At 42.2% G+C, this 19,738-nt stretch overlaps 1 protein-coding gene across 1 annotated transcript in view; it reads right to left on the bottom strand.

The window, feature by feature from the left end:
- Window positions 1–962: 962 nt before the first annotated feature.
- Window positions 963–19,738, bottom strand: part of trpc3 (transient receptor potential cation channel, subfamily C, member 3) — a 60,548-nt gene continuing 41,772 nt past the window's right edge. Inside the window, exons 9-12 of the mRNA XM_065018709.1 lie at window positions 13,212–13,421; window positions 8,255–8,329; window positions 2,960–3,035; window positions 963–2,592 (exon numbers count right to left, since the gene is read on the bottom strand). Of these exons, the coding sequence (XP_064874781.1) occupies window positions 2,441–2,592; window positions 2,960–3,035; window positions 8,255–8,329; window positions 13,212–13,421 (513 nt within the window). The 3' untranslated portion in view covers window positions 963–2,440. The remainder of the gene's footprint in view (window positions 2,593–2,959; window positions 3,036–8,254; window positions 8,330–13,211; window positions 13,422–19,738) is intronic.

Raw genomic sequence — 19,738 nt, 5'->3', positions numbered from 1 at the left:
CATTCTTTACAGTGTCTAAGAACATCCTAAGGAAAGGATTTCTATCAAATACAATATGGATTCAAATGCATGTTTCTGTTCCCTAGTATAATTACAAAATGGTTATCGGACAAAGGGAATTAAATATCCTGCATAGGTTATTAAGGAAATCTAAAGATATTTACCATACGAATAAATGCTTAACCAACCCTGGCCCCAGAGAGGCAATATCCACTTTCTATCCACAATTTTACTCCAGGGCTACTCTACACAGAGAAAATAGGTTGACCCACACAAGGACCTCGATCAATAAGGTGGCAATGTATTCGACATAGCCTTGTATGTTGTATTTGACATTTGCAGTACAAGGAATTTTAAACGGAATAAGGAGACCCACATATAAATATGTGTTATAGCATAGAATATACTGCAAGAGGCATGTTATATATAGAATTTGTAACATTTGACCTGAGAGAAAAACTCAAGCAAGTCCCATCTAAGATGGAATGTCAACTACTGTATATCGTAACAATAATGTCAGATGGCTGTTACATCCATAGAATTAGAATGAATAGAATGATCGTCCACCATGCAGTTCAATTAGGCCTTAAGTGCACTAATGAGTTTACCAGTCAAAAGGCTGTGGGTTTCAAGCCCATTATACCAGTTCTATTTATATGGTATTTATATGTTTATATTTACATGAGCATCCTGTGGCTGTTGAAATAGGCATTTCTGAATCTTAATGTCGAGCTTATGAAGGTGTTACAGGTTATATGTTATTCCCCTATACTGTTGGCTGTATTCACATTTTACACACTCCAGGACCAGGGCTGGACACTTCTAAAACATACAATTTCTAGAATCCTGCAAAATAGCCAAAACACTAAGACCAACAAGACCAGTGTTTATGTAGAAAATAAAGTTGCCTTTCCAACTAGATGGGTTTCGGGGGGGGCAAAAAAACATCACAATGACATTAATCAATGACTGATAATTTTTTTATTTCTGAGGGAAATTCTTGTCAGATCTACTGTTTGGTTCAAAATCTCTAACGAGAGAAAGAAACGGATGAAACCAGTATTACACAACCATTGTCTAAGGCACGTGTCAAACACATTCCACGGAGGGCCGAGGGGCTGCGGGTTTTCGCTACTCCGTTGTACTGGATGAATTAACTAAGGTCACTGACTAGTAAGGAACTCCCCTCACCTGGTTGTTTCGGTCTTAATTGAAAAGCATAAGCAAAAACCAGCAGACCCTCGGCCATAGCATGAGTTTGATAGCCCTGGCCATAAGTGTATATGTCTTAACAGAGACTATAGCACTATTTGTTGCATAAAATACTGTATCTGCTTCTTTGCATTGGACTCATCTCAATCCACCTCATCTGCCGATGTCGCACTTCCGCATCTGCGGTGAAAGGTGGCAGAGCTAGAGCGGTGAGACATCCTGAAAATTGGTGATCTCACGAAAATGTCTGTAGGTGGATTGCCTATTGCTCTATGGAAAGGGGAGACTCTCACGAACACAACGGTGGTGTCCGTTTTGCTCTACGACCCCAACAAGTGTCAGGGGACTCGTCTGAAGTTGGTACCGTCGACGTGCCAACTTCTGTTTGTACCGCCCGAACCGTTTGGGCTACGAACTTATATGACCCCAGTGTGGAAAGAGGAGATTCTCACGAACATGATGTTCTCCGTTTTGCTCTATGTACCCCACAAGTGTCACGGGATTTGTCTGAAGGTAACCGGTACCGGTTTTACAAAAAAAATTGAAGCATGAATGTAGTTTTGTGCCTACCCCAAAAAGTGGTTAAATATGTGTAAAAAATATATATTCCCTGAGCTTTCTTATATCTCCTAGATATAGAACAAACACTTCAAAACCTTGTTTCTCATGATTTATTTGTTGACTGTTTGAATGTGTTATTCAATGTGTTTCTCTGGACTATAGTAGTAAAGGCCAAATTCAATATTTTATCTAATAATTCTTTGGGGATACCTAAAGGGGTCCAAAAATTCTAATTCAAATAGCTAAATGATCCACAGTATGACCATCTTAAAACAATTCCATATGTCAGCTTAGAACCCTCGCCAATATTTAACATTAATCTGAAAAATCTCCAACACTAACACAATCTTTGTCATAATGGAAAATTATGGCTTTTAGGTGAAGTTTCCTCTAGGCACAGATCTAGGATCAGCTTCCGCTCCCCCAATCTTAACATCTAAGGGCAGCCTCTCCCTACAACAGAAGAGTGAGGCAATCCTTTTTGCTATTTCCTTGTGCTGATTTTGTCTGTTTAAACTACCTTCATGCAAAATAGCACATTATCATTTACAAAACAACCTGGCCAGTGGGTTACTGTGGAGTGTGTGGGGAAATGCTGGGATGTTGGCTGCTTTGATATACTCTTCCCTCTTGCATCTCTTGAACTGTGGGTTGGCGGGGGAGTGGGTCACTTGTAGGGCAAGCGTGTAGTAGGGCCTAGGTTCAGTTTGTCACTCAGTTTCTGGATAAGCAAGGACAGCTCCTCTGTAGCCTGAGACTTGTCTTCCAGGAGTTCGTAACGTAAACTGGAGATGTCCTGCTTGATTTCTTTCAGTTCACCTGCGAAGTAACATAATGTGAGGTCCTAACAGAAATAATGTGAGGTCCGTTCAAGTTGTTTGTATTGAAGAATTCTGTTAAAGGGTTCTCAAATGAAATATTTACTGAAATATTCCCTGCATGACAATGTTGAACTGATGCACTCTCCATAATTCAATATATTTTTTATATACTGTACACAATGCAGTTAGCACGGTTTATTTGAGCTTCAAACACCAATGAGAACCCTGTGGAATTTGCAGTTTGTAGACCTCTTTCTACCCCTGAGAATTGTTAATTTTCTGCACTGTGTAACAACACCGCAAAAGATTCTAAAAGACTATTTCTGATGAAGTACTTCAAAGTAAAAGTGAAGATGCAACTTTACCTTCATTGACCTCGTCGTTTTCTTTGTCCACTTGTGCTTTCAAAACATAGCGTTTGATGAGTCGCTTCATGATTTGCTGTAACAAGGAAGGAAAATGGTAAAAATGTAGGCCTATATGCTGTTATGTTAAAGTGGGGCTAAACTTCCTGATTTGGTCTTGTTCTTCAGCTTGGTAATTAACAAATGCAGCAGCCATGACTGAAGACAAACGAGAGTTGTCTTGGAGGGGGTGGTTTATTGTGGGTCTCCTGTGTGTGTGTTTGCAAGTGGCAAGTGTTTGTACATTCACTCTGCCAAAACAGTACACCGTTACAGTCACTCATCCTTCTAGATAACTTGAAACAGTCTAACCAAGACCCGGTCTCCAAAAGCATCTTAAGGCTAAGTTCATCGTTAGAACCTTCATATGAGCATCGTTAAAACTCTGAGCTGTTTCCCAAAACCATCATAATTAACAATGCACTTGAAAATGCAGGTAATCTAACGCATACCTCAGACAACTTGTAGAACAGCTAAATGCATGGTTAGACCCTCCCCCGCCCCTCCCGCATGACTGTATACACAGAAGATCTCCGCTAAACATCTGTGACTGCCGATGACTTCAAAACAAAGTTGTCGATGTCTATGCAATTGATACAAACAAGCGGAGTATAACAATATTATTTAAATGAAAACCGAGATGACTGCATTAAAATAAAGGCTTAAGGCTTATATCAATCATATTGAAATACATTTCATGTTCAATAAATTGAGTTCCATTTTGATACTTTTAGGCTACTGTTTGTCATTTTTCTCAATATAGTTAATGATGTACAGTATAGCCTAACATGCGTGCAATCATGTACCAAATCAGTGAGTTAGTGCATTTTAATTGGGTAAGCATTACAATAATCAGAATCAATATTTGCAGCCGTAGGTGGTAATATCGCTCTAGGAGCTGATCATCAGTATTGTGTATTGTGAAATAATGTTAAGGAAATATTTGAATAGAGAAAGCTGACCCGAGAGCAGCAATCCCTTTCTTTCGATCCTATCAGTATAGACATATGCTCCAACGACACACTTAGTGACCATTCTTTCTGCGTGGTGAAACGCATGTTACATCTTCAGCCGTTGTAGGAAAGATGCATCGCTAACACACTGGTAAGCCTAGGTTCCATCGCTATTGGGAAATCAGGCCCAGGTCTTGTGTCTCGAAGTCGCCTAGGCAAGCTAGTGCTAGCCAACTTCTTTCGCAAATTAGCTTAAACTGGCTGGTGTGCGACCATGGCAAAATTGGTTTGACATTGGATAACCTCTCTCTGGGCTGGTTAGGAACCGTCAATAAATTACACAAAATAAATTGGACAATATTTTCATGTTGCACATCTTTTAGTTGTCTCATTAAATGCTTTCAATATTTGTATATGAATTTCTACAATTTATAATTGGCTTGAGGTTTTTAAGTCATTGAAATTTGGAGCTATTGACATTTCTTAAATATTCGTCCCACATACATTGAGGTCATTTACTGATGGTCCCTAACTAGCCCCATTGGGATATTGACTGTCAAACAAAATTGACCATGGGCATTATGATCAGGTACCATGCAGCTGTGCTCCAAATGGATGATATCCCGCATGGCTCAGTCGGTAGAGCGTGGCGCTTGAAATGCCAGGATTGTGAGCTCGATTCCCACAGGGGACCAGTATGAAAATGTCAAATCAAATCACATTTTATTTGTCACATACACATGGTTAGCAGATGTTAATGCGAGTGTAGCGAAATGCTTGTGCTGCTAGTTCCGACAATGCAGTAATAACCAACGAGTAATCTAACTAACAATTCCAAAACTGCTAAAGGGATAAAGAATATGTACATAAAGATATATGAATGAGTGATGGTACAGAGCGGCATAGGCAAGATGCAGTAGATGGTATCGAGTACAGTATATACATATGAGATGAGTATGTAAACAAAGTGGCATAGTTCAAAGTGGCTAGTGATACATGTATTACATAAAGATGCAGTAGATGATATAGAATACAGTATATACATAGACATTTGAGATGAATAATGTAGGGTGTGTAAACATTATATTAAGTAGCATTGTTTAAAGTGGCTAGTGATATATTTTACATCAATTCCCATTATTAAAGTGGCTGGAGTTGAGTCAGTGTGTTGGCAGCAGCCACTCAATGTTAGTGGTGGCTGTTTAACAGTCTGATGGCCTTGAGATAGAAGCTGTTTTTCAGTCTCTCGGTCCCAGCTTTGATGCACCTGTACTGACCTCGCCTTCTGGATGATAGCGGGGTGAACAGGCAGTGGCTCGGGTGGTTGTTGTCCTTGATGATCTTTATGGCCTTCCTGTGACATCGGGTGGTGTAGGTGTCCTGGAGGGCAGGTAGTTTGCCCCCGGTGATACGTTGTGCAGACCTCACTACCCTCTGGAGAGCCTTACGGTTGTGGGCGGAGCAGTTGCCGTACCAGGCGGTGATACAGCCCGACAGGATGCTCTCGATTGTGCATCTGTAGAAGTTTGTGAGTGCTTTTGGTGACAAGCCAAATTTCTTCAGCCTCCTTAGGTTGAAGAGGCGCTGCTGCGCCTTCTTCACGATGCTGTCTGTGTGGGTGGACCAATTCAGTTTGTCTGTGATGTGTACGCCGAGGAACTTAAAACTTACTACCCTCTCCACTACTGTTCCATCGATGTGGATAGGGGGGTGTTCCCTCTGCTGTTTCCTGAAGTCCACAATCATCTCCTTAGTTTTGTTGACATTGAGTGTGAGGTTATTTTCCTGACACCACACTCCGAGGGCCCTCACCTCCTCCCTGTAGGCCGCCTCGTCGTTGTTGGTAATCAAGCCTACCACTGTTGTGTCGTCCGCAAACTTGATGATTGAGTTGGAGGCGTGCGTGGCCACGCAGTCGTGGGTGAACAGGGAGTACAGGAGAGGGCTCAGAACGCACCCTTGTGGGGCCCCAGTGTTGAGGATCAGCGGGGTGGAGATGTTGTTACCTACCCTCACAACTTGGGGGCGGCCCGTCAGAAAGTCCAGTACCCAGTTGCACAGGGCGGGGTCGAGACCCAGGGTCTCGAGCTTGATGACGAGTTTGGAGGGTACTATGGTGTTAAATGCTGAGCTGTAGTCGATGAACAGCATTCTCACATAGGTATTCCTCTTGTCCAGATGGGTTAGGGCAGTGTGCAGTGTGGTTGAGATTGCATCGTCTGTGGACCTATTTGGGCGGTAAGCAAATTGGAGTGGGTCTAGGGTGTCAGGTAGGGTGGAGGTGATATGGTCCTTGACTAGTCTCTCAAAGCACTTCATGATGACGGAAGTGAGTGCTACGGGGCGGTAGTCGTTTAGCTCAGTTACCTTAGCTTTCTTGGGAACAGGAACAATGGTGGCCCTCTTGAAGCATGTGGGAACAGCAGACTGGGATAGGGATTGATTGAATATGTCCGTAAACACACCAGCCAGCTGGTCTGCACATGCTCTGAGGGCACGGCTGGGGATGCCGTCTGGGCCTGCAGCCTTGCGAGGGTTAACACGTTTAAATGTTTTACTCACCTCGGCTGCAGTGAAGGAGAGTCCTCATGTATTGGTTGCGGGCCGTGTCAGTGGCACTGTATTGTCCTCAAAGCGGGCAAAAAAGTTATTTAGTCTGCCTGGGAGCAAGACATCCTGGTCCGTGACTGGGCTGGTTTTCTTTTTGTAATCCGTGATTGACTGTAGACCCTGCCACATACCTCTTGTGTCTGAGCCGTTGAATTGCGATTCTACTTTGTCTCTATATTGACGCTTAGCTTGTTTGATTGCCTTGCGGAGGGAATAGCTACACTGTTTGTATTCGGTCATGTTTCCGGTCACCTTGCCCTGATTAAAAGCAGTGGTTTGCACTTTCAGTTTCACGCGAATGCTGCCATCAATCCACGGTTTCTGGTTTGGGAATGTTTTAATCGTTGCTATGGGAACGACATCTTCAACGCACGTTCTAATGAACTCGCTCACCGAATCAGCGTATTCGTCAATGTTGTTGTTTGATGCAATACGAAACATATCCCAGTCCACGTGATGGAAGCAGTCTTGGAGTGTGGAATCAGATTGGTCGGACCAGCATTGAACAGAACTCAGCGCGGGAGCTTCTTGTTTTAGTTTCTGTCTGTAGGCAGGGAGCAACAAAATGGAGTCGTGGTCAGCTTTTCCGAAAGGAGAGCGGGGGAGGGCCTTATATCCGTCGCGAAAGTTAGAATAGCAATGATCCAAGGTTTTGCCAGCCCTGGTTGCGCAATCGATATGCTGATACAATTTAGGGAGTCTTGTTTTCAGATTAGCCTTGTTAAAATCCCCAGCTACAATGAATGCAGCCTCCGGATATATGGATTCCAGTTTGCAAAGAGTCAAATAAAGTTTGGTCAGAGCCATCGATGTGTCTGCTTGGGGGGGAATATATACGGCTGTGATTATAATCGAAGAGAATTCCCTTGGTAGATAATGCGGTCGACATTTGATTGTGAGGAATTCTAAATCAGGTGAACAGAAGGACTTGAGTTCCTGTATGTTGTTGTGACCACACCACATCTCGTTAACCATAAAGCATACGCCCCGCCCCTCTTCTTACCAGAAAGATGTTTGTTTCTGTCGGCGCGATGCGTGGAGAAACCAGCTGGCTGCACCGACTCCGATAGCGTCTCTCCAGTGACCATGTTTCCGTGAAGCAAAGAACGTTACAGTCTCTGATGTCCCTCTGGAATGCTACCCTTGCTCAGATTTCATCAACCTTGTTGTCAAGAGACTGGACATTGGCGAGATGTATGCTAGCGAGTGGTGCGCAATGTGCCCGTCTCCGGAGTCTGACCAGAAGACCGCTTCGTTTCCCTCTTTTACGAAGTCGTTTTTTTGGGTCGCCGGCTGGGATCCATTCCGTTGTCCTGGGTGAAAGGCAGAACACAGGATCCGCTTCTCACCTCTGTAAGTCTCTCTGGATAAGAGTGTCTGCTAAAATGTAAATGATTACTTGGCTGCTGTGGGCAGGATTGAAATCAACCCAAGGAAAACTGTCATGGTACCCTTCATCGTGACATACCTATCATCTCCTAAATCTCAGATTATGACCAGACTGGCTTTATGACCAAAATGATCCTATTTATACTTTGTAGTCATTTTTGACACTAGAATACATGTTTCTAACTCATATTGATGCCACATAGGCCATTTTCAAAATGAGAAGTTGTTTTTTTATGGGCAGTCAGTCTTTAAATGTGACATTTTGCTAAACATTATATTTAGACTGACGGAGAGGTCCGCTTACCTGATAGCAGGTGGGTTGGTTCAGAATGCTGTGGGACTCTGCAATGCGTAGGTTGGACTGGGTGAAGAGATTGAGCTGCAAAAATAGACAGGCACAAACAAAAGTACATTTGGATATTTTATCTGGAGACTCAATTAACCATTATAAAAATAAGGACAAATTATCAATGAGAGTCTTAACCAGAGGTTGGAACCGGATCAGAACTAAAAAAAATAACTCAATCTTTCAAGGAACAGAAATGGAACCTGGAACGAAAGTGATCCATAATGTTCTGGAACAGAACGTTATTTAAAAATCATGGGAACCGGTTAATATCATTCTTTTACATTCCAGGCATTTATTTTCTAGTCCCACAACAAAATGCAACAAAGCCCTACTCTGTCACTCAGAAATATATTCCAGTGTCTGCCTGCAAGCTGAAAATCTTTTCCTGTGAGTGTGCATGTTTAAGTTACCTGCGATCCTCCCCCACCCTAAACATAGACTCCTTTACTGACATTCCAAGCTTGATTCAGAAGATAGGGAGAGACATTTGTAATTGGCTTGAGAAGAATGGATCAACATTTTCAATGCTAGTTAAGGATACTATAGGCCTAGTTATCACGTTTCACGTTGGATTTAGTAACTACAAAATTTAAGATGTGTTTTTAATTCTGGTGCCGCTCTGCAATCACGAGCCTGTTAGCTAGCTAGCTCATGCGTGTCAGCTAGCTAGCTCAAAGGACATTCAAAGCTCCTCCATAAAAGCCGCTCCTCCTTGGTATAATTCTTTGGACCTAATTTAGATAATGCATGTCATAACAAGATGCCCAGCGCTTCAAACCTCCTCCTCAACTCTCTCGCTCTCTCCCCACCCACAAAATATCTCTCTTGCTCTCTCCCCACCTACACAAATTCAGTAGCATCTTGCGCCATAGGCTACACACATGTAAATAAGTAGTTTGCCTGCTCTCTCCACACTGATTGGTGAAGTCATGTAATGAGCTAAATGTTAAAAACTGTTGATTTCACAGGTTCAAAAATAAACAGAAAGGAACAATATAAACTGGTTCAAACCTGTTCAGAACAAAATGATTGGAAAATAATTTTGGTTCCAACCCCCGGTTTTAACACTCGCAAGCACACACGCACGCATACATTTTGGGGGATCAAAAAATGAATACCACATTGTTTTGCATCATTCCTGAAACACCAGGGTCTCAACTGTCACTGTCACTGCTCTGATGAAGGCTGTGCATTAGCTGTCAGTGTCTTATGGCTAAGGAGCTTGGAGAGGCTTCACTTACCAAGTATAGTTCGATAGTGTGGTTAAAAAATAAATATATATGACCGGAGGCCATCTGGCCTCAAGTGCACAAAGCCTTATTAGTCATCAGTCATGTCTTCTTCCCACTACCCAGCCACTCTTTGATTCCCTACAGGCTAACAGGGGGTATACCCGACATTCTTAGCTCCCCACCCAACCGATCAATAGGTAGATAATGGAAGAAATACCTTGGGTTCAGAGTAACAGAATCGGTTTCAACCCATTTTGTTTCTAGCCCCCCCAAAAAACAATATTATAAATAAATTGCGGGTGTCTGACCATAAAGCACTGGAATTCAATGTACCCCATATTTGCATGTTTTAAAACCAAAAACAACATAACACACTATAGACCCCTTTCTGTGTTTACAAACATTGCCCCATGAGTGCGATGCGTGCAAGTTGGTGGCAGAACATGGGGGAGTTCTTATAGCACGCCAGCAAAAAGCCTCTATTTACATGTTGCTTCCCAAGTGCATTTCACACTACTTTTGGATTATAATAATTGGATTTTAAGGCTCGTATGAATGTCCTGCTTAATATAATGTTTGTGTCATCATCACAAGTCAACTGCATTATACTTTAAAAAACACTTCCAACTTCAACTAGATAAAATGGCTCTTTGGCTAGCTTTTGCTACAGCCTACTGTATGTCAATTAGCGTTCGCATTCTAGCTGACAACTGCTGCATCCAAAATAGCTATTTTGCAAAGTTCACAACTAAATATAATCTTAGCGACTGTTCAAGCCAGAATCAAAACATCACTGTAAACGTATGTTATAAAAGCGTAAATCTAGGCTATGTTGAATGGTCGCAGATGGTGATTGGCTTTCCTACTGCAGCCAAGAGTCACGCGCATCTGCGCGTGACGTCAGTGTGTCGTGTAATGGAAAGGGGTCTATGTTACTATGCAGGTTTCTGTTAAAGACAATATTTAGACCAACTGCAACGAGTCTTCCTTGTGGCTTGCCTATTGAGATAAGAATGCCGCAACATTTCCTTTCCACTTGTCAGATTGCCATGTGAAATATGCCTCAGAGAAGAAATCAATGTGGTCAAATGTTGTTAATGTAAAGGGAAAACGAGAGAGAAAGAGGGATACAGAGAGAGACAGTAAGGGTGTGTTCGTAAATTCAATCTGGAGTGCCAGAGTGCGCTCAGGGTTTTAGTCTGTTTGGTTTTCCCACTTGGAGCAGATCAGAGGAGTAAGTTTGATTTGAGTGCTCTGACCTCACAATGGCAGTCAAGCACCCAAGCTAACTGGCTAATGTTGGCTAGCTTGCTAGCTACTTCCAGACATAAATAAGAGAACACCTCAATCTGACAATTTTACTCCCCCTAGTAGAGCTGGTTAGGCTGTTTTCATGTTATATATATATATATAGAGGGTTGATGACTAACTGTGCTGATGGCAACAATTTAATTATGCTTTTATTCCAATGTTTACTGACACTGGCCATAATCAACCGGTGTTGAGTGTTGGTAAATTAATCAATTATTCTGCGCTCTGGCACACTAAGGCTAGAGTGCTCTGAAATTTGAGTAGATAGCCAGAGCGAATTTACTAAAGCACCCTCAGAGACAGAGAGACAGAGACAGAGAGACAGAGAGAGGGTGACAGAGAGAAATAATATATGCCATGGGGGCCTACTGATTCAAGTTTTAAATAAATTATGTCCTCAAAGGGATCAAATTAGAGAGAGACATCAAACTAGTTCAAACATGTCTTAAATGGGAATTTCTAGAGAACAGTCATCTCCATACATATACAGTTGAAGTCGGAAGTTTACATACTCATTTTTCAACCACTCCACAAATTTCTTGTTAACAAACTATAGTTTTGGCAAGTCGGTTAGGACATCTACTTTGTGCATGACAAAAGTAATTTTGCAAAACAATTGTTTACAGACAGATTATTTCACTGTATCACAATTCCAGTGGGTCAGAATCTTACATACACTAAGTTGACTGTGCCTTTAAACAGTTTTTAAAATTCCAGAAAATGATTTCATGGCTTTAGAAGCTTCTGATAGGCTAATTGACATCATTTGAGTCAATTGGTGGTGTACCTGTGGATGTATATCAAGGCCTACCTTCAAACTCAGTGCCTCTTTGCTTGACATTATGGGAAAATCAAAAGAAATCAGCCAAGACCTCAGAAAAAAATTGTAAAGGTAGATTAATATTTTTCTTTTTAAACAATGAAAAGCTGAAGTGTCTTCAGTCAATAAGTATTCAACCCCTTTGTTATGGCAAGCCTAAATAAGTTCAGGTGTAAAAATGTACTTAACAAGTCACATAATAAGTTGCATGGACTCCCTCTGTGTGCAATAATAGTGTTTAACATGATTTTTTTAATGACTAACTCATCTCTGTACCCCACACATGCAATTCTCTGTAAGGTCCCCCAGTCGAGCAGTGAATTTCAAACACAGATTCAACCACAAAGACCAGGGAGGTTTACCAATGTCTCGCAAAGAAGGGCATCTATTGCTAGAAAATATATATATAAAAACAGACATTGAATATCTCTTTGAGCATGGTTATTAATTACACTTTGGATGGTGTAATACACCCAGTCACTACAAAGACACAGGCGTTCTTCCTATAACTCAGATGCCGGAGAGGAAGGAAACGGCTCAGGGATTTCACCCTGAGGCCAATGGTGACTTTAAAACAGTTAGTGTTTAATGCATCAACAGCACTGTACTTACTCCACAATACTAACCTAAATGACAGAGTGAAAAGAAGGAAGCCTGTACAGAATACAAATATTGAAAAACATGCATCCTGCTTGCACCAAGATACTAAAGTAATACTGCAATTAACTTTTTGTCCTGAATACAAAGTGTTATGTTTGGGGCAAATCCAATACAACACATTACGGAGTACTGTACCACTCTCCATATTATCAAGCATAGTGGTGGTTGCATCATGTTATGGGTATGCTTGTAATCATTAAGGATGAGTGGGTTTTTCAGGATAGAAAAATAAACGGAATGGAGCTAAGCACAAGGAAAATCTTACAGGAAAACTGGTTCAGTCTGCTTTCCACCAGACACTGGGAGATGAATTCACCTTTCAGCAGGACAATAACTTAAGGCCAAATCTACACGAGGCCAAATCTACACTGGAGTTGCTTACCAAGAAGACAGTGAATGTTCCTAAGTGGCCGAGTTACAGTTTTAACTTAAATCTGCTTGGAAATCTGTAGCAAGACCTGAAAATGGTTGTCCAGCCATGATCAACAACCAATTTGACAGAGATTGAAGAATTTAGAAAATAATAATAGGAAAATGTTGCACAAGAGACTTTCCCAGAAAGACTCACAGCTGTAATCGCTGCCAAAAGTTCTTCAACAAAACATTAACTCAGGGGTGTGAAAACTTGTGTCAATGAGATATTTTTTGTGTTTAATTTTCAATAAATGTACTAACATGTCTATAAACATGTTTTCACTTTGTCATTATGGTTTATTGCGTGAAGATGGTTGAGCATATAAAAATATTGAATCCATTTAGAATTCAGCCTGTAACAACAAAATATGGAATAAGTCAAGGGGTATGAATACTTTTTGAAGGCACTGTACATACACACACACACACACACACATCCATCCATCCATGCATCCATCCATCCATGCATCCATACCCTGGACTTTGAACTGTCCAACCCCAGCTCTAGATCCTTCTTCACACTCCTTTGTCGGCAATGCAGCATGCCGACTATCCACCTGATGTGGTGGTAGAAGGACTTGGGAGTGGGAACGATGCTGAAGGGAGGAGGCAGTGTCTTGCCGTTGTCAAAGTACGACAGCCATAGCTTGGAGCGTGCAAACTTCCACTCCACGTCCGCATCATCCTGAGAGATAAGCAGAGTTATTTCTCTCTCTGAGCAAACACCCCCTTAAGAGATTTACTTAGTGACGCTAGCTAATGTTACAAACACACATTATCAAAAAACTATTTGAACTGATGATAACCTGTTCATTTCCTTTGCTGTAGGCATAATCTATGAGATAACAGTAGTTTGTGACTATTAGATAACAGCATTTGCCTAATACTGCCATCTAAAGTCATACACTAAATGTTGTCTCTGATAGGAAATTACAGCAGAGGCCTCATGTCACCTGTTGTTGCTTGTTTAGTGGATTAGCAAAGGAAATTCCCGCAACACATAACATGGATCATCTAAAAATGATTGATTAAAGCAATAATACACAAGGGGGTGTGATTCATTGTTGCTTTAGTACAGCTGTGCTGTGGTCATATGAGGCAAGTATGAAACAGTGAAAGATATTCCCATTACATATAACAAGGATCATCTTGAAATGACTGATTTAAGAAATATTCATTACTGACCTGATGTTTCACAATCAGAGACATCAGAGCATAACTGCCTAGCATATGCTGTGCAACAGAATAATATATATATATATATATATATATATATATATACACACACAGTTGAAGTCGGAAGTTTACATACACCTTAGCCAGATACACTTAAACTAAGTTTTTCACAATACCTGACATTTAATCCCAGTAAAAATTCCCTGTCTTCGGTCAGTTAGGATCACCACTTTATTTTAAGAATGTGAAATGTCAGAATAATAGTAGAGAGAATGATTTATTTCAGCTTTTATTTCTTCCTCACATTCCCAGTGGGTCAGAAGTTTACATACACTCAATTAGTATTTGTAACATTGCCTTTAAATTGAAACGTTTCGGGTAGCCTTCCACAAGCTCGCCACAATAAGTTGGGTGCATTTTGGCCCATTCCTCCTGACAGAGCTGGTGTAACTGAGTCAGGTTTGTAGGCCTCCTTGCTCGCACATGCTTTTTCAGTTCTGCCCACAAAATTTCTATAGGGTTGAGGTCAGGGCTTTGTGATGGCCACTCCAATACCTTGACTTTGTTGTCCTTAATGCATTTTTCCATACCTGGATGTATGCTTGGGGTCATTGTCCATTTGGAAGACCCATTTGCGAACAAGCTTTAACTTTAACTTCCTGACTGATGTCTTGAGATGTTGCTTCAATATATCCACATAATTGTCCTTCATGATGCCATCTATTTTGTGAAGTGCACCAGTCCCTCCTGCAGCAAAGCACAGCCACAACATGATGCTGCCACCCCCAAGCTTTACGGTTGGTATGGTGTTCTTCGGCTTGCCTCCCTCTTTTTCCTCCAACCATAACGATGGTCATTAAAAACAGTCCTATTTTTGTTTCATCAGACCAGAGGATATTTCGCCAAAAAGTACGATCTTTGTCCCCTTGTGCAGTTGCAAATCATAGTCTGGCTTTTTTATGGAGGTTTGGAGCAGTGGCCTCTTCCTTGCTGAGCAGCCTTTCAGGTTATGTCGATATAGGACTCGTTTTACTGTGGATATAGATACCTTTGTACCTGTTTCCTCCAGCATCTTCACAAGGTCCTTTGCTGTTGTTCTGAGATTGATTTGCACTTTTCGCAACAAAGTACAAAGTACATTCATCTCTAGGAGACGGAACACTTCTCATTCCTGAGCGGTATGATCGCTGCGTGGTCCCATGGTGTTTATACTTGCGCACTCTTGTTTGTACAGATTAACGAGGTACCTTCAGGCATTTGGAAATTGTGGAGGTCTACAATTTATTGGCTGATTTCTTTTGATTTTCCCATAATGTCAAGCAAAGAGGCACTGAGTTTGAAGGTAGGCCTTGATATACATCCACAGGTACACCACCAATTGACTCAAATTATGTCAATTAGCCTATCAGAATCTTCTAAAGCCATGACATCATTTTCTGGAATTTTCCAAGTTGTTTAAAGGCATAGTCAACTTAATGTATGTAAACTTCTGACCCACTGGAATTGTGATACAGTGAATTAAGGGAAATAATCTGTCTGTAACAATTGTTGGAAAAATTACTTGTGTCATGCAAAGTGCATGACACTAACCAACTTGCCAAAACTATAGTTTCGTAACAAGAAATTTGTAGAGTGGTTGAAAAATATATGTGAACTTCGACTTCAACTGTATATACACTAGCGTTCAAAAGTTTGGGGTCACTTAGAAATGTCCTTGGTTTTGAAAGAAAAGCACATTTTTGTTCATTAAAATAACATCAAATTGTTCAGAAATACTGTGTAGACATTGCTAATGTCGTAAATGACTATTGTAGCTGGAAACGTTTGATTTTTAATGGAATATCTACATAGGCATACAGAGGCCCATTATCAGCAACCATGTCTGTGTTCCAAAGGCACGTTGTGTTAGCTAGTTTGCACTGTTCTGTGAAGGGAGTAGTACACAGCGTTGTACGAGATCTTCAGTTTCTTGGAAATTTCTCGCATGGAATAGTCATCATTTCTCAGAACAAGAATAGACTGATGAGTTGTCAAGGCAAAGGGTGGCTACTTTGAAGAATCTCAAATATAAAATATATTTCGATTTTTTTAACACATTTTTGGTAACTACATGATTTCATATCTGTTAATTCATAGTTGTAAAAAAAAAGTAAAAATAAAGAAAGAAGGTTTGCTGTGTCTGTCAGCGTAGTGTCCAGAGCATGGAGGCGCTACTAGGAGACAGGCCAATACATCAGGAGACGTGGAGGCCGTAGGAGGGCAACAACCCAGCAGCAGGACCACTATCTCCGCCTTTGTGCAAAGAGGAGCAGGAGGAGCACTACCAGAGCCCTGCAAAATGACCTCCAGCAGACCACAAATGTGCATGTGTCTGCTCAAACGGTCAGAAACAGACTCCATGAGGGTGGTAATGAGGGCCCGACGTCCACAAGTGGGGGTTGTGCTTACAGCCCAACACCGTGCAGGATGTTTGGCATTTGCCAGAGAACACCAAGATTGGCAAATTCGCCACTGGCGCCCTGTGCTCTTCACAGATGAAAGCAGGTTCACACTGAGCACGTGACAGACGTGACAGAGTCTGGAGACGCCGTGGAGAACGTTCTGCTGCCTGCAACATCCTCCAGCATGACCGGTTTGGCGGTGGGTCAGTCATGGTGTGGGGTGGCATTTCTTTGGGGGGCCACACAGCCCTCCATGTGGTAGCCTGACTGCCATTAGGTACCGAGATGAGATCCTCAGACCCCTTGTGAGACCATATGCTGGTGCGGTTGGCCCTGGGTTCCTCCTAATGCAAGACAATGCTAGACCTCAAGTGGCTGGAGTGTGTCAGCAGTTCCTGCAAGAGGAAGGCATTGATGCTTATGGACTGGCCCGCCCGTTCCCCAGACCTGAATCCAATTGAGCACATCTGGGACATCATGTCTCGCTCCATCCACCAACGCTATGTTGCACCACAGACTGTCCAGGAGTTGGCGGATGCTTTAGTCCACGTCTGGGAGGAGATCCCTCAGGAGACCATCCGCCACCTCATCAGGAGCATGCCCACGCGTTGTAGGGAGGTCATACAGGCACGTGGAGGCCACACACACTACTGAGCCTCATGTTGACTTGTTTTAAGGACATTACATCAAAGTTGGATCAGCCTGTAGTGTGGTTTTCCACTTTAATTTTGAGTGTCACTCCAAATCCAGACCTCCATGGGTTGATAAATTTGATTTCCATTGATATTTTTTGTGTGATTTTGTTGTCAGCACGTTCAACTATGTAAAGAAAAAAGTATTTAAAAGGAATATTTCATTCATTCAGATCTAGGATGTTTTTTGAGCAGTGTATATATAAATAAATAATGGAGGATGCTATTTTTTTATGAGCATGGCTTTATTTCTATACTACATTAACTCAGATGTTTTGCTATACCCATCATGAGGTTGCTACAAACTAGCCTATGAATGAAAGTTTACAAAATAGGCGCACACAGGTTGAGATGACAGACAGTGACACGTGGGCAGACAGTGACACATTCAATTCCACCTTGCACACTCTTGCCTGCATCTAACTTATCTAGGGGGTAATCATTAGTCCAACAGTTGCAAACGAGAGTTTCTATTCAGGTATGTTCACTTCCGTTTAAGAAATGTTTTTCAACAGAATAAGTGGAATGAATACACCCCTGATCACACGCAAACAGTGCACTTTCATAGCCACATACAAACAGCTCCTCCTATCCTCCTATCTTTTCCCTTTGCACATATATACACATATACACACACAAAAGTATGTGAACACCCATTCAAATTCATGGATTCGTCTATTTCAGCCACACCTGACAGGTGTATAAAATAAATAACAGAGCCATGCATTCTCCGAAGACAAACATCGGCCTTACTGACGAGCTCAGTGACTTTCAACGTGGCACTGTCATAGGATGCCACCTTTCAAACAAGTCAGTTCGTCACATTTCTGCCCTGGTAGAGCTGCCCCGGTCAACTGTAAGTGCTGTTTTTGTGAAGTGGAAAGGTCTAGGAGCAACAACAGCTCGGCCGCAAATTGGTAGACCACACAAGCTCACAGAATGGGAGCATTGAGTGCTCAAGCGCGTAGTGCTTCTCTCATTGGTTGCAACACCCACCACTGAGTTCAAAACTGCCTCTGGAAGCAAAGTCAGTTGTTTGTCGGGAGCTTCATGAAATGGTTTTCCATGGCCGAGCAACCACACAAGATCACCATGTGCAAATCCAAGTGTCAGCTGGAGTGGTGTAAAGCTCGCCACCATTGGACTCTGGAGCAGTGGAAATGTGTTCTCTGGAGCGATGAATCACGCTTCACCATCTGGCAGTCCCACAGACGAATCTGGGTTTGGCGGGTGCCAGGAGTACTCTACCTGCCCAAATGCATAGTGCCAACTGTAATGTTTGGTGGAGGAGGAATAATAGTCTGGGGCAGTTTTCATGGTTCAAATTAGGCCCCTTACTTCCTGTGAAGGGAATTCTTAATGCTACAGCATACAATGACATTCTAGATGATTCTGCGCTCCCAACTTTGTGGCAACAGTTTGGGGGAAGGCCCTTTCCTGTTTCCGCATGACAATGCCCCTGTGCACATAGTGAGGTCCATACAGAAATGGTTTGTCGAGATCGGTGTGGAAGAACATGACTGGCCTGCACAGAGCCCTAACCTCAATCCCATCGAACACCTTTGAGATGAATTGGAACGCCGACTGCAAGGCAGGCCTAATCGCCCAACGTCAGTGATCGACCTCACTAATGCTCTTTTGGTTGAATGGAAGCAAGTCCCCGAAGCAATGTTCCAACATCTAGTGGAAAGCCTTACCAGAAAAGTGGAGGCTGTTATAGCAGCAAAGGGGAACCAACTTCATATTAATGCCCATGATTTTGGAATGAGATGTTCGACGAGCAGGTGTACACATACTTATGGTCATGTGGTGTATATTCAGTCTATTCTGAAATGTATGGATTAAATTCAAATGTTCCCTCATCAATCTACACACAATACCCCATGATGACAAATTGAAAACAGGTTTATATAAATGTTTGCAAATGTATTAAACATTTAAAAAAAACATAAATACCTTATTTACATAAATATTCAGACCCTATGAGACTCAGAATTCAGCTCAGGTGCATCCTCTTTCCATTGATCATCCTTGAGATGTTTCTACAACTTGATCGGAGTTCACCTGTGGTAAATTCAATTGATTGGACATGATGTGGAAAGGCACACACCTGTCTATATAAGGTTCCACAGTTGATAGTGCATGTCAGAGCAAAAACCAAGCCATGAGGTCGAAGGATTTGTCCAGAGCTCCCGAGACAGGATTATGTCAAGGCACAAATCTGGGTAAGGGTACCAAAAACATTCAGCAGCATTGAAGGTCCCCAAGAACACTGTGGCATTCTTAAATGGAGGAAGTTTGGAACCACCAAGATTCTTCCTAGAGCTGGCCACCCGACCAAACTGACCACTTGGGGGAGAAGGGCCTTGGTCAGGGAGGTGACCAAGAACCCAATGGTCACTCTGACAGAGGTACAGAGTTCCCCTGTGAAGATTGGAGAACCTTCCAGAAGGACAACCACCTCTGCAGCTCTCCACCAATCAGTCCTTTATGGTAGAGTGGCCAGATGAAAGTCACTCCTCAATAAAAGGCACATGACAGCCCGCTTGTGTTTTGGATAAGGCATCTAAAGGACTATCAGACCACGAGAAACAAGATTCTCTGGTCTGATGAACTGAAGATTGAACTCTTTGACCTGCATGCTAAGCGCCACGTCTGGAGGAAACCAGGCACCGCTCATCACCTGGCCAATA

This window comes from Oncorhynchus nerka, linkage group LG5 (genome assembly GCF_034236695.1).
Source record: "Oncorhynchus nerka isolate Pitt River linkage group LG5, Oner_Uvic_2.0, whole genome shotgun sequence".
In the NCBI taxonomy this organism is placed as follows: Eukaryota; Metazoa; Chordata; class Actinopteri; order Salmoniformes; family Salmonidae; genus Oncorhynchus; species Oncorhynchus nerka.
Note: the sequence above shows the minus strand (reverse complement) of the source record. Positions and strands in the feature narration are given on the sequence as shown.